The 12,759-nt window shown below is 45.1% G+C and overlaps 1 protein-coding gene across 1 annotated transcript in view; it reads left to right on the top strand.

Annotated features, from left to right (window-relative positions):
* The first annotated feature begins 1,610 nt into the window (after positions 1-1,610).
* Positions 1,611-12,759, top strand: part of ENPP7 (ectonucleotide pyrophosphatase/phosphodiesterase 7) — a 54,850-nt gene continuing 43,701 nt past the window's right edge. The window contains exon 1 of the mRNA XM_088473345.1: positions 1,611-1,854. Coding sequence (XP_088329471.1) covers positions 1,611-1,854 — 244 coding nt within the window. The remainder of the gene's footprint in view (positions 1,855-12,759) is intronic.

The raw sequence follows: 12,759 nt of genomic DNA, 5'->3' as shown, positions 1-12,759 counted from the left end.
GGCCGCTTACGAGCGGCTCTGAATCAGGCCCTTAGTGTGCAGGCTGTGCTACTAATGACTGTTACCTGACTAGTAGCTACACTGTCGCCAAGTCCAGGCCCTTTGTTGTGGGGTATTAAACATGTCATGGTAATGACGGATCCAAAACTGCTGTAAAATGCCTACACAAGACCTGTATGTTGGCTGATAACTGTGACCCTGTGTTGGGACCTCTATAAATTTGATTATGACAATTCCTTGATCAGAAAGAAGCTGTGAACCAAGTCCTATAAACCTGCATGTCACTGAAGCTTCCTTTAGCACCAGGATGATCCTTGGGCTCAGGGGCATTTTAAGAGAGGAGGGGGCTCATATGCAGCCTCCGTTTGTGCCCCTTCCTCTTTGTTAGTGTTGGTCTCCGGGAAAATGGTGCTAGCGTCTATTTCCCGGGTACATCTCTTCTGCGCATGCCAGAGTCACAGGGAAAATGGCCGCTGACATTTTCCCTGTGACTTTTTGCTGCTCTGCAGTGCCGACCCGGCGTGCATTACAGTGGACGTGTACTACTACCTCTGAGAGGCGTGCCATAAAACTGACTTACATCCAAATGTAAATGAGCCCCAAAGCAGTTAGTAAGATCTATTTGTTGATGAAAACACACTGATACTTTTCAGAAAATGCATGTAACCATAGGGATCATTGTGCCTATAACCAATGTAGGGAAATGATACTAATGATCCAATTTTAATGTATATATCTCATTTTTTTTTATATAACGGCTTCATAATGGGGGTAAGGTGCAATCAGGGAGATTGCTAGACTCTTCAGGGAGACAGGGAGATTGCTGCTATTACAGGGAGTCTCCCTGACAATGAGGGAGAGTTGACAAATATGCCTTGCATCCATTATAAAGACGCCCCTGCTTGGGCTAAAGAAAGCTTCAATAACCTGCAGATTTACAGCCATAATGGTTGAAAAGATGCTTAGGTGAGGCAGGGAGTTGAGGCCAAGTGTTATCAATCATAGATAAGACTTGGAGATGGTAAGGTTTGTGCTGGACTGAAGCAGTGTAGCTCACCCTGGCACACACTTTTTATACCCCCTCTAACAACAACTAGTGTGGGGAAAAGGAGGGGGGACTAGGTAGTAAGTACATATTAATAATATACTAAATAGATGCGTAAATCTAAACCTGAAGGCTGAACCCCTTTATGTCTTAACATGCAAAGGCTGAACAATCACAGTGGGGATGGGAAATGTTGGCACTCTGTTCTATTTTTTCTTTCCTGCAATGGTGACCCCTACAAGCGACAAGTGTCAGGTTACACAAAATAATTGTGATGTTATCATATTTCTTTATGTGGGAACCAATATAGATTGTAAATGTAATTAAATATGTGAGAAACATAAGTAAACATTTGTAAGCTGTTGATGCCAAGTGGCTATTGATCAGGGACAGGGATCAATAACGACTTGGCAATAGTCTACATGTTCGCTTTATCATGGCACTTTAGCAGAGAACATTATCTATGAAAATAGATAAGATATCTGGGGAAACTTTGTTCCCAGGCATTATACATGTATGAATATCACTAGTTCAGATTGCTCAGTCTCCACAAGCTGTCGTGAAGATGTTGGTCTTCTGTGCAGTGGTCTCTGCTCTTCTGGAGCTGAGTTCTTCTGTTCCCCTGAATGTGAGGAATACGCCCCCTCACAAGCTCCTGCTCATCTCTTTTGATGGCTTCCGCTGGAACTATGATCAAGATGTTGATACTCCCAATATGGATATCATGAACAATGACGGAGTAAAAGCCATGTACATGACACCAGCGTTTATTACCATCACAAGTCCTTGCCATTTCACCTTACTAACCGGTGAGTAATGACAGGAATATACTTCAGACTGAAGAGGACATACAGTAGATATAAAGCATCCTGCTTTCAGTATAAGGGGCATATTTATTAAACCTATTTTGTGAGATACCCGCAAAATGTAGATATCCCCTGAATGTATGATCGGTGTTCCCCAGCAGATATCCTTTGTTTCCGAACGTAATAGCAGCCCCCATAGAAACCTAAATGTGAAGCATCCTGTAACATGGCCCCAGTACCTAATATCATCTTTAGATGTGTTAGCCATTATAGCCTATAGGCTACATAGCACACAATTTACCAGGAGAGGGATCATAAGATCCTCCCGATAATGGCTTCTCACACATTCGCAGTCTGACTGCGCACGTGCAGTAGTGTGCTGGTGGTCCCCTGGTAGAAAGTTGCATCAGTGATCACTTTACACATCACAGGGACCCTGTGTCACTCCATATGTCTGGACGGTACATCATTTCTTATTGCCGTGAACAGGTGCATATGCATATAGGGATTCTATACACCCCGGTCTTGGCATCCCGAGAATTGTGTTGGAGACGCCCAAATGTCCCGGTTACTGTGGGGCCAGGGTCGGACACTGGAGGGTGAAAGAAAAGCTGGTGGGGAGGGCACAGGAAGGCAGAAGAGAAGCAGGTGGGGAGGGCGTTGGAAGTCGGAAGAGCCGAAGAGAAGGCTTGTGACGTGGGTGGAGGTAATCCCCCAGCTGCCGGTTGCATGTTATGCTGTCAACGGCAGCCGGTCTTCTTATTCTTCCCACCCGCTGTGGTAAGTGGGCAGTGTCAGTGTGTATATAGGCAGTGCTCTGGAAGTATTAGGTCCAGTGACTCACCCAGAGCCAGCCAAGCAAGCCCCAGAAAGCCTAGTTCTACAGCAGTATAGACAGTGTCAATCAGTGAGAATACAGGAGATAGAGACAGAGAGCAGCCATAGATATACTGCACTGCATAATCTGCTGACTGACTGAAGCCTCCGAGTATTACCCTGCAATATAAGGTAGAAAAAGACATACTCGTGTGTGTATAACATATATATATATATATATATATATATATATATATATATTAGTTGTAAAAATGTGTTTGTCTATAATTGTGGTTATATTTGCTTTATGCTGAAAATCCTGTTTTGTGTTTAAGCTCGTAGTTCGAATTTAGAATTATTTATAAATGCTAATAAATAATAGCGTAATGACTTTCCTTTTATTAAGAAATTTAAAGAAAATGACAATGAAACTGTGTTATGCTCAATGTGCAGTGCTGTGTTTTCAATTGGCCTTGGTGGGAGATCTGACATTAAAGTCAATATGAGTATTGAATCACAAACTTGCAGCTCAGGCTTCTTTAGCTTTTGGTAAGGTGACCAGTTTTTTTTACATCTGTCAAAGTATATAATGAGTCTCCTAGGGGTAAATTTACTAAAGTGAGAGTTTTTAGAAGTGAGTTTTAAAAGTGATGTTGCCCATAGCAACCAACCAGATTCTAGCTATTATCTTCTAGAAGGTGCTATTTAAATATTAAGTAAAATCTGATTGGTTGCTATGGGCAACATCACTTTTAAAACTCACTTCTAAAAACCCTCACTTTAGTAATTTTACCCGCTAGTCTCAAAACCAAAAATGAAAGCGAGGGAACATAGGTATCTATATCATAATGTTAGATTTAAAAAATGTCTTTATTTGTTCAGTAGGAAAATTTGTTTTTATGAAAATGCATATTGTCATTATAAATTGTGCACTTTAAATATCTGCACACAACCAAATTCTAAGTAGAACCTGTAATTTGTCTTCATGGCAATATAATTCCCATATTTTGAGAAATATCTTCCAACCCGACATCTCCACTCTGCACAAGACTTTTTTCGGGCTGCTCCCGCTCTGTGGAATGCCCTTCCTCGCACAATAAGACTTTCCGCTAGTCTCCAAACATTCAAGCGTTCCCTGAAAACTCACCTCTTCAGACAACCTTATCAGATTCCAGAACCGCCCACATAACCTTCATAGCTTACCTATAACTCTCTTCTTATAGTATACACATATCTTCACATATTTTCTCTTATTTCAATTTCACATCATCCGACCTAACCCTAGGCCAACTTTCCTGTGAGGCTGGATCATACAGCTCCCCAATAACCTCAGCAATCTGACTGGACCAATTTGCAATATGTAACACCTAACCTTCTGTATCAACACCTATTTGCCTGTAGATTGTAAGCTTGTGAGCAGGAACCTCTTACCTTTATGTATGTCTGTTAATGCTGTTTCCAATTGTAAAGGGCAACGGAATATGCTGAACCATAGTTGCCGACTTTTAGCTCCCTCCTTCCGGGAGGGAGCAGCCGGGCTTCCTCAGCGGGAGGGCGTGCCACTGTAAAAAGGAGCGTAGCCCGGCAGATGACGTGACAATGGGGGTGGAGCATGGGTGTGACAGCGCAATTGCATCATTGCGGCCCAGCCCCCTCTTCACAATGTAGAGAATGGAATTGTGAAGCAGTGGGCGGGGCCATGATGAGGCATTTCAGCGTGAATCGCGTCACCGCCCACCCCCCTCTTGGCAGGGTTTTTACTACAATCGCGCGGGGGGGGCATATGGGTCGCCTGGGACCAGAAGGCTTGCCGAGCAGCACCCGATTATCGGGAGGCTCCCAGTCGAATCGGGAGGGTAGGCAAGTATCTGCTGAACTATATAAGAAATTGATAATAATAATAATTTTGGGGTTTATATAACAGGGGACGCAATCTGGAAGCCGGCTGACATTATACCGACAGCCGGCTTCCCGACTGTCATATCCCGGCGAGGGTGAACTGCCCAACATCTAGATGAAGACGCCGCTCATGTCACCGACGCCAGCGGCGTGATGTCAGTGGGGCCGCCCCCAAACGGCAAGCGTTCCTTCGGGAACGCCTACGTTTGGCCAGCCACCCCCCCGGAACCGCCTACCAAACGGGGTGAGCTGTCGATCAACATCGACAGCTGCCCCTTTTGGATGTGAGCGCCGGAGCGAGTGATTTCTCGCTCACTCTAGGGCTCGCACGTGCGCACTGCCTGGCCATCGACCCGCTTGCGAGCGGGTCTGAATTAGGCCCTCAGAACACAACCTTAAATATAAGTTTACTTAAAGGTCATTAAAATGACATGCTGCAACATGAGATTTAGGTGTTGCCTTACTTTCTGTGACCTTAAAGCTTGGAATTATCTAAAAAATATATACAGGGGACTTGGTCATCATAAATATGGAGTGCTTTTGCCAGTGTTCCAACTACACTGATGCTCATACAGCTTGGAAAACTTCAAGACACAAGCATCATATACAAGATAGCATACCAAATACTGAAATACATCAAAACACGTAGGGATGGATTGTGTTGATACAATTGTGAATGTAGACGCAAGACAGGCAATTCAGTGACAGCATGTTGTCATAATGCACTATTTCACAGCCTTAGGGCTCCATTTAATAACTATCCTAATTACTGGTGGCAAATCTTGTTTAGGATCACAGTGACACTAACGAATATGGGTCCGTTATTTAACATAACATGCCAATCTGGCGAGATCCCGCAGTATCCCCCTCCTCGGTGGCTTCCTCCAATGTGTCACCGGCAGCCTAATGCTGCGGGAAAGGGCTGCTGGGTAATGTGCATGTGAGACGGCCGTGTGCGCATGCACATAACATTTTCATCCGGTGGGAACTCAGCAAAGCCAGGAAGGCTTCACTGAAGCCAGAAAGACTGTTGCTGGGTCCTCAGTGTCGTCTAGGGGGACCGTACCACTAGCGCCATATGAAAGCGGTGTAGTCACTAACAGCTGTAGGCTAATCTTTCTGCTGTTTGCTAAATGCTGAAGGTAGTTCATTATTATTATTATCCTTTATATGGCGCCACAAGGGTTCTGCAGCACCTCACAAAGGACATTAACAAATGAGCAAACTCGTAAAACAGCGACTTACAGTACAAGACAATACAGAATAAGAACATAGTTTATAAACCTTGCTGCAGCGATCATAACACTCAAAATAGCAGCAGGGCATCAGCTACCAAGTTTTAAGTGCCCTTGTGGAGAGTTTTGAGTAGATGATTGTATGAGTGAGGGAAGGAAAAGCACATAAAGGTAGAGGGCCCTGCTCATGAGAGCTTACATTCTATAGCGGGGGAGACAGACAGGGGTGACACAGATAGAGTAGACAGTGAGGAAGAAGCATGTAAGCAGCAGGTTAGGATGAGAGCTGGAAGGATTTGAAGTAGTGAGTCTTGAGACCCGTTTGAAGATTTGTAGAGGGGAGGAGAGTCGGATAGGGAGAGAGTTCCAGAGGAAGGGAGCAGCACGGGTGAGATCTTAAGAGGCAGGAGTGGAAGGAAGTGATCAATAGGCAAGAGAGGTGGGATGCATTTGTAGGAGAGGGAGGGAGATTAGTGTGATGTAGACAGTGGCGTAACTAGGGTATTTGGAGCCCAGGGCAAATTAGAAAAGGCAGCCGCCCCCCCCATGTGCGCGCGCCGAAGGCGCGCGCGTCCAAAAATGGCCGTGGTCACTTAAAAATGGGGCGTGTCAACATGACACACCCCTTTATTTTCAAACTGAACATTCCTATCCATATTCACCTTAACCCCAGTAGTACCCCATATACAGTACCCCCAGTATGCAGTTGTGGTCCCTCTCATGCAGGCCCATAGCAGTGCCCCTTATACAGTATCCCCAGTAGTGGTCCCTCTTATACAGCCCCCAATTAGTTCCCCTTACTCAGTACCCTCAGTAGTGCCCCCCCAAATGCAGTGCCCCACGTAGTGTTCCCCCTTATGCAGTGCCCCCAGTAGCAGTTCCCACAATGCAGTGCGCCCAGTAGCGGTATCCCCTTATGCAGTGCCCTTTTATATAGTGCCCCAGCAGTAGTCCCCCCCATGCAGTTTTTCCAGTAGTGGTCCCCTTATGCAGGCACCCTTTAGTGATCCCCCATATCTAGTGCCCCCTGTAGTGGTCCCCGCAGTGCCAATAGCAGTAAGCCCCTTATATAGTGCCCCCAGCAGTAGTGTCCCCCCCTCCCATGCAGTGCCCCCAGTAGTGGTCCCCCTGATGCAGGCTCCCAGTAGTGACCCCCCCTATCCAGTGGTCCCTGTAGTGGCCCTTCCTATTATTGCCCCCAGTAGTGGTCCCCCGAGTCCAGTGCCTCTAGTAATAGGCCCCTTTTAGAATGCCCCCAGTGGTAGTCCCCCCCCAAGTAGTAGTCCCCAGTAGAGAAGCCCCCCCAGTAGAGGTCCTCCCAATGGCACCCCCAGTAGTAGCCACACCTCCCCCAGTAGAGGTCCCCCCAGTAGTAGCCAACCCCTCCCCCGTTGTGCAGATATATTTATTTATTTTTAAACCTATATAAAAATATACTTACCTGATTCCACGCTGCTCCTGCTCCTGTCCGCGATGCCGCTCCTGCCCTCCAGTCCGCCTGGGCTGGCGCGCTCAGCATTATGGGACTGATGTCATGACGTCAGTCCCATTACCCACTGCAGGAGCTGGACGGAAGTCCGGCTCTTGAGGTGGGTGCTGCAGCAGTCAATGAGAGTCTATCTGACTCTCATTGGCTGCTGTTTAACACACGCATCGCCGCCAGCGCTGGCGGCGATGCGTGTGTTATGCATAGCCTGAGCCCGCCTCCTGGCGCTATTGGGCAAGCGCTCAGGGGGAGGGAACGGGCTCAGGCGTGCAGCACAGGACCGGCGCTGGAAGCCTAGCGCCGGTCCTGTGCAAATGTGTAGCGCTGACCGCACTCATTGCGGTCGGCGCTACACTGGCTATCTAGGGCGGGCGGGCCGGTACCGTGGCCTGCGGCGCCCCCCCGTGCCGCCGGTCCAACGGCACCCAGGGCACGAACCCCGCTCGCCCTGCCCTAGTTACGCCACTGGATGTAGATGAAGATGTCGTGAAGTGATAGGGAGAGGAGGGTGGGTGCTGACCTTAGTGGTTGGGTAGTAGGACCATTGTTGGGGAGAAAAGAATGAAAGAGGAGTAATGGGAGAGGAGAAGGAGGGAAGCAGAGGGGAGGAATACAGACAGAGAAGGGGAGGAAGAAGAGGAGTCTAAGGGGAAAGGATAGAAATGGGAACAGGGGTCAGAATAAAGGATTAGGTAGGCACAGAGTAAAGTGAGAATTTGAAGAAAACTTGGTCACGGTGTGGATGAGGTAAGAATAATGTATGTGTGAGAACGACAGTGTTGAAGGTTTTTCAAAGTTGCTGGTGAAAGAACACAGTTGGTGAATGTGTATGCTTGATGACAAAAGATTTTTTTATTTTATTTAGGGGAATATACGTGTTTTAAACGGTTTTGAAAATGAGTAATAAAAAAGAAGTTCAAAGTTGTGAGACTAGGCAAAAGCAATGGTACGTATATGCAAGGTTTAGAGGTTACTTTGCATTGGTTCAAATAAGAATTAAGTTTTTAGTGAAAAAAGAGGCAGCACAAATAGTAGAAAGTGAGATAAAGTCTTTGCAATGACCAGAGAAGGAGTTCAGTGTTGCATGTCCTGGTTATGCAGGCAGCAGATATTTGTTGTGAAGTGGAGGTGAACTCACACTTGATGCTCCATAGGTGTCCATATGCAGTAATGATAGCAGTTTAGTTGTGTTTGATGAAATGTTCTCCTTTTGTTTTCCTTTGGTTTAACGCCGGTCTAACGCTGAAATTTTCCCTAAAATCTATTTTGCACTTGTGATTCTGTACTTAGGAATCTACAAACTCCAGCCAAGGCTAAACAGCCTAGTGAATGATATTTAAGTAGAGATGTTGCCAAGTGTGCATCCTAATTAATAACAACCCCCCACTGGCCAGCCAATACAGACCCAGCAATAAAATGGCTTAAACAAACATGTAGCACATACCGAACATTTAGGACTTTAGATCAATCATGCCTACACACAATCTAAAGTCTGTAGATAGTACTTATGGCAATTTATATACAATACAATATTATAAGACTACAGCAGACTTCAGATATTAATTGCTGATTACCTAAATCTAAAATTCAAATAAAGCAGCACATCAGGAGTAATGTTCTGCAGCAGACTTCAGATATTAATTTTTGATTACCTGTGGAGACAGAGATAGGAGGGGTCAATTCAATCAATATCAGCTGAGGATATAACCAATAATGCCGGTCTAACGCTGACATTTTCCCTAAAATCTATTTTGCACTTGTGATTCTGCACTTAGGAATCTGCAAACTCCAGCCCCTTTAGCAAGGGGTTATGGCTTGTTCTTAAATAGAGCCCTTTTATTGATTAATTTGTCAATGAAGGGAATGAAATGATGCAGAGACAACCCATAGCATGAGAAATAGTGACAGAGATATAGGCCCTTCATATGTCCTGGAGTTATTATCTGTTTTTTGCTTTTCATTGGAAACTATTAGTTCAGAGTAGCTAGATTAATAGACTTCAGACTCCAAATGTGTTCAGATTAGCACTATTGCTGGGTACAGATATGTAACTGTTAGTACAGTTAGGGGCAGGGCCGTAGTGGTGTGCGAGCGGTGTGGCTGCTCAGAGTGCAGAGCCCTGTGGATGGTTACTCTGTGTTCGTAGCTCCGCCCCTCTGCGTGACGTCTCATGAAGGGGCAGGGCCTGCACTGGGCGGCGCGAGCTGTTGTTACAGCTCTGGCTAGTGGCCTATTTGTAATTTTTAGTAAAATGTCCCCATAAGCTATTATATAATCATAATTACTGATTGCAGCGATAAGAAAAGAGTGATATGCTTCGGGTACAGAGTGTCTTGTGTGATGAGCAGCGGACAAACAGTGAATTGCGGGAACTAAGAAAGATGTTCCAGAATGATGTCTTTCAGCAGCAATGTGATCATAGAGATGTCCTCATTAACGATACTGGTGTACAAGAAGGGACAGAAGTATCGGAGTTGGGAAATTCCCTAAAGGTCCGTCTTGGAAAAGTGGATGAGATTCCCTGCAGTGACTTTCAGCTTACAGTAATAGCTGAGGGTGTGAAGTCCTCCCAAAGGGACACAGGTCCAGGTTGCAAAACTGTGTCTGAAATTGGCGATAAAGAAATAACATATACAGATGGTGATCGCATAACCCATGAGGCAAAGGTACAAGATGTACAGAAGTCTACAGGTATGTTGATGGCTTCCAAAGATGAGACTCTGATGTCACTATATGAGCACAGTGATGTGAGTGTGCCCAAGACATGCATTTTTTGCAGTGGAAAACAGAACCTTACAGGCAGTTAATGGTAACAGTCTTGTGAAGAGTAATTCTTGTGTATATGAAGTAATGTCATCATGCAACCAGGATAAAACTTGCAATACAGCTGAATTTATCTGTGAGGAAGTGAAGTGATCTCAAATGTTTGAAGCAAAATGTCCAGCTAAAGTGAATTGGAAAATAAAGACCTCTGTGGAAAGTGAATTTCAACCTGTGCTGGTGGAACATGTGGAAGTTCATTATATTTTCAAGGCTCAAAAATTGGGAGCACAAGAAAATACAAAGAGATCTATGCCTTAATGAAGTGGCAGATAGCCATCAAAGCCGTGAGGTAAATTATGTGGATCAATGGAGTAAATATTCAAGTATCCTATGTGGACATGGGAGTCCAGAATCTGAGGGTGACAGTGCCAGTACGTTGTCTGTTGACATAAAGCCAAGGTCCAGAATTTGTGATGCTGATGACTCTCGAGACACTGATAGCTCTTCTTCTTTCAAAGGGCCATCAATGAAGTATGCCAGTAGCCAATACAGGGCTTTAAGGCTGAAGATTAAAGATGTGACAAGTAGAAGTTGGCCAAAAGATGTGCCTTTAATAGGTTTAAGTGGGAAGAGAAAAGATGAGGTATGTCACTTTGGAAAAAGTTGCTTCAATTTCTTAATGCCTGTTGCAGTACCCAATGGTGAGCCTCAAGTACTGCATAAAGAAAGCAAGTACCACCATTGGTACCATAAAGTTAGAAAAAAAAAGTAAGGAGAAAAAATACCTCCGGGACTTGGAGGATGCGACCCCCAGAAATGACCCGAGTCTGGATGATCTTGGATCCGGTGGATGGTTCTGAGAATAATGAAGAGGGACTTCGCAATGAGAATGCATCATCCCATGTAGCTGAACCCAGGGGTTTCAAGCTGGGGAGGGGGATTTGTGGCAGTATCACCAGAGATGGCACTGGTGAGCAGCTGATTATGTGTGGGGCAGGACAGATCCGGCCACACAGAGTAGAAAAGCATTGTGGGAAGATGCCTAATTACTGCCTTGTGGAGAGAGCTCAGGTGTGGGCTGATGAGAAGGCAGACCAGTCAGGCTACTGCTGGAAACAGTCTATGTGGGACTGTGGCAGCCAGAGAGCCCACTGAAGCTAAGCGAGCCATTGGGGGCCAGGAGGCCTGTGTCTGTACCTTGCAGGAGGCAAGGGGGGACCATAAACCTCTCAGACTGTGTGACATTGAAGCAGCGGGGCTGCAGGCTGAGGAAGCCAGGACCTATCGTATACCTGGAGGATACAGGGAAGGCACAGAGACTGTGAGAGACTTTATTGGCAGATTAGCTGCACCCTTATAGAGAGGGTTCAAGAAGTGAGTTAGACGCCCTAAGTAGGGGCTAGGGTGTTTATTATTTTCTGTTTGTTTCCTGACTTTCCATGCTGGAAAGTAAAGCATCATTTATTTACCTGAAAGCTGTGTGTGGACCCACATTAAGCACCTAAAGGCTGCACCAATCCACCCTCTGCCAAGCTAGTTACCCCCAAGATATCACAATACATATTTATATAAACATAATAAGCACAACATATAAAATTTAATCAGACAGCATATACGATTGATAACATTTAAATCAAATAGAAAATAATAATACTAATAATAAAAGTCCTGATATGCACGAGGTTATCCCAATAATGCAGAGTAAAAAACTGATACAATGTTAATTCAAAAAGAATGTTATTGTTACTATCCAAGAAAGGTTGTATCAAGTTGGACACTAACATTGTATAGTGCAGTCAAATAATGTAACCAATAGATTACCTTCAGGCTCCCGTTAGTAGATACCAACGAGGGAAAGATTTGAGCTGATAATAAAGATGTTTTATTATCCGGATAGTGATGTACCCGGCCAGCGGGGAATTAGAATCCGGTGATGGCCGCTCCTAAATGGCGTGTAGCCGGCTGAGGACACGAAGTGTTTGTCCCTCTAAATATCATGCAGCTCCAGCTCATGAAATATATTAAAGGTATCTTGATCGGCGTGACCGCATCAGCTGCGGTGAAGGTAAGTTAACTTACAGAGTTGGTAGTATCAGTTGAAAGCGCTGAACACAATTCTCCCTATTCCAGATGAATGGCAGCTCCAGCTGTCTGGGTAAAGGGATGCAGTAATAAAAAATATAGTCCGTGGCGGGCCAAGGTGGTAGTGGCTCCGTCTCAGCAGTCAGACCAGTGGGCTAAATTGAAGTATTCCAAGGGAGCTATATCCACACTGAATTCCACAGTGAGCTCTACCCGTAGCTGGAGGGCAATCAATTCAGTCCCTCTGGAAGACATGAAATATAGGCAGGAGTTGGACGAGCATTTCCGTAGTGTGCAGGCCCGATCAATTGGTTGAGAAATAAGGAGGTAATTTCAAGGGGAGCACCAAGGTGCATGTACGGAGCACCTACGCATTTCAACGCTCACAGCGTCTTTTTCAAGGTGAATGAAAGTCTGTCTTGTGCATATCTTTAAGTAGCATTACTAATTAACTAGACACACTGCAGATGGTATCTATTTGAACAACTGATTTGAGTAAAGCGATCATTAGATGGTAATAGGAAGACTCAGAAGGAAACTAGATGTTAACTTACGTAAGTCTAATTTATACAGCCAGCAGAGAAAGGGTTACATATAAACTATAATCAATCCATTATAATTAAATAT

Source organism: Taudactylus pleione, unplaced genomic scaffold (genome assembly GCF_031769625.1).
Source record: "Taudactylus pleione unplaced genomic scaffold, aTauple2 ptg000016l, whole genome shotgun sequence".
Lineage (NCBI taxonomy): Eukaryota > Metazoa > Chordata > Amphibia > Anura > Myobatrachidae > Taudactylus > Taudactylus pleione.
The sequence above is the reverse complement of the archived record's forward strand: the minus strand, read 5'-3'. Positions and strand labels throughout refer to the sequence as shown.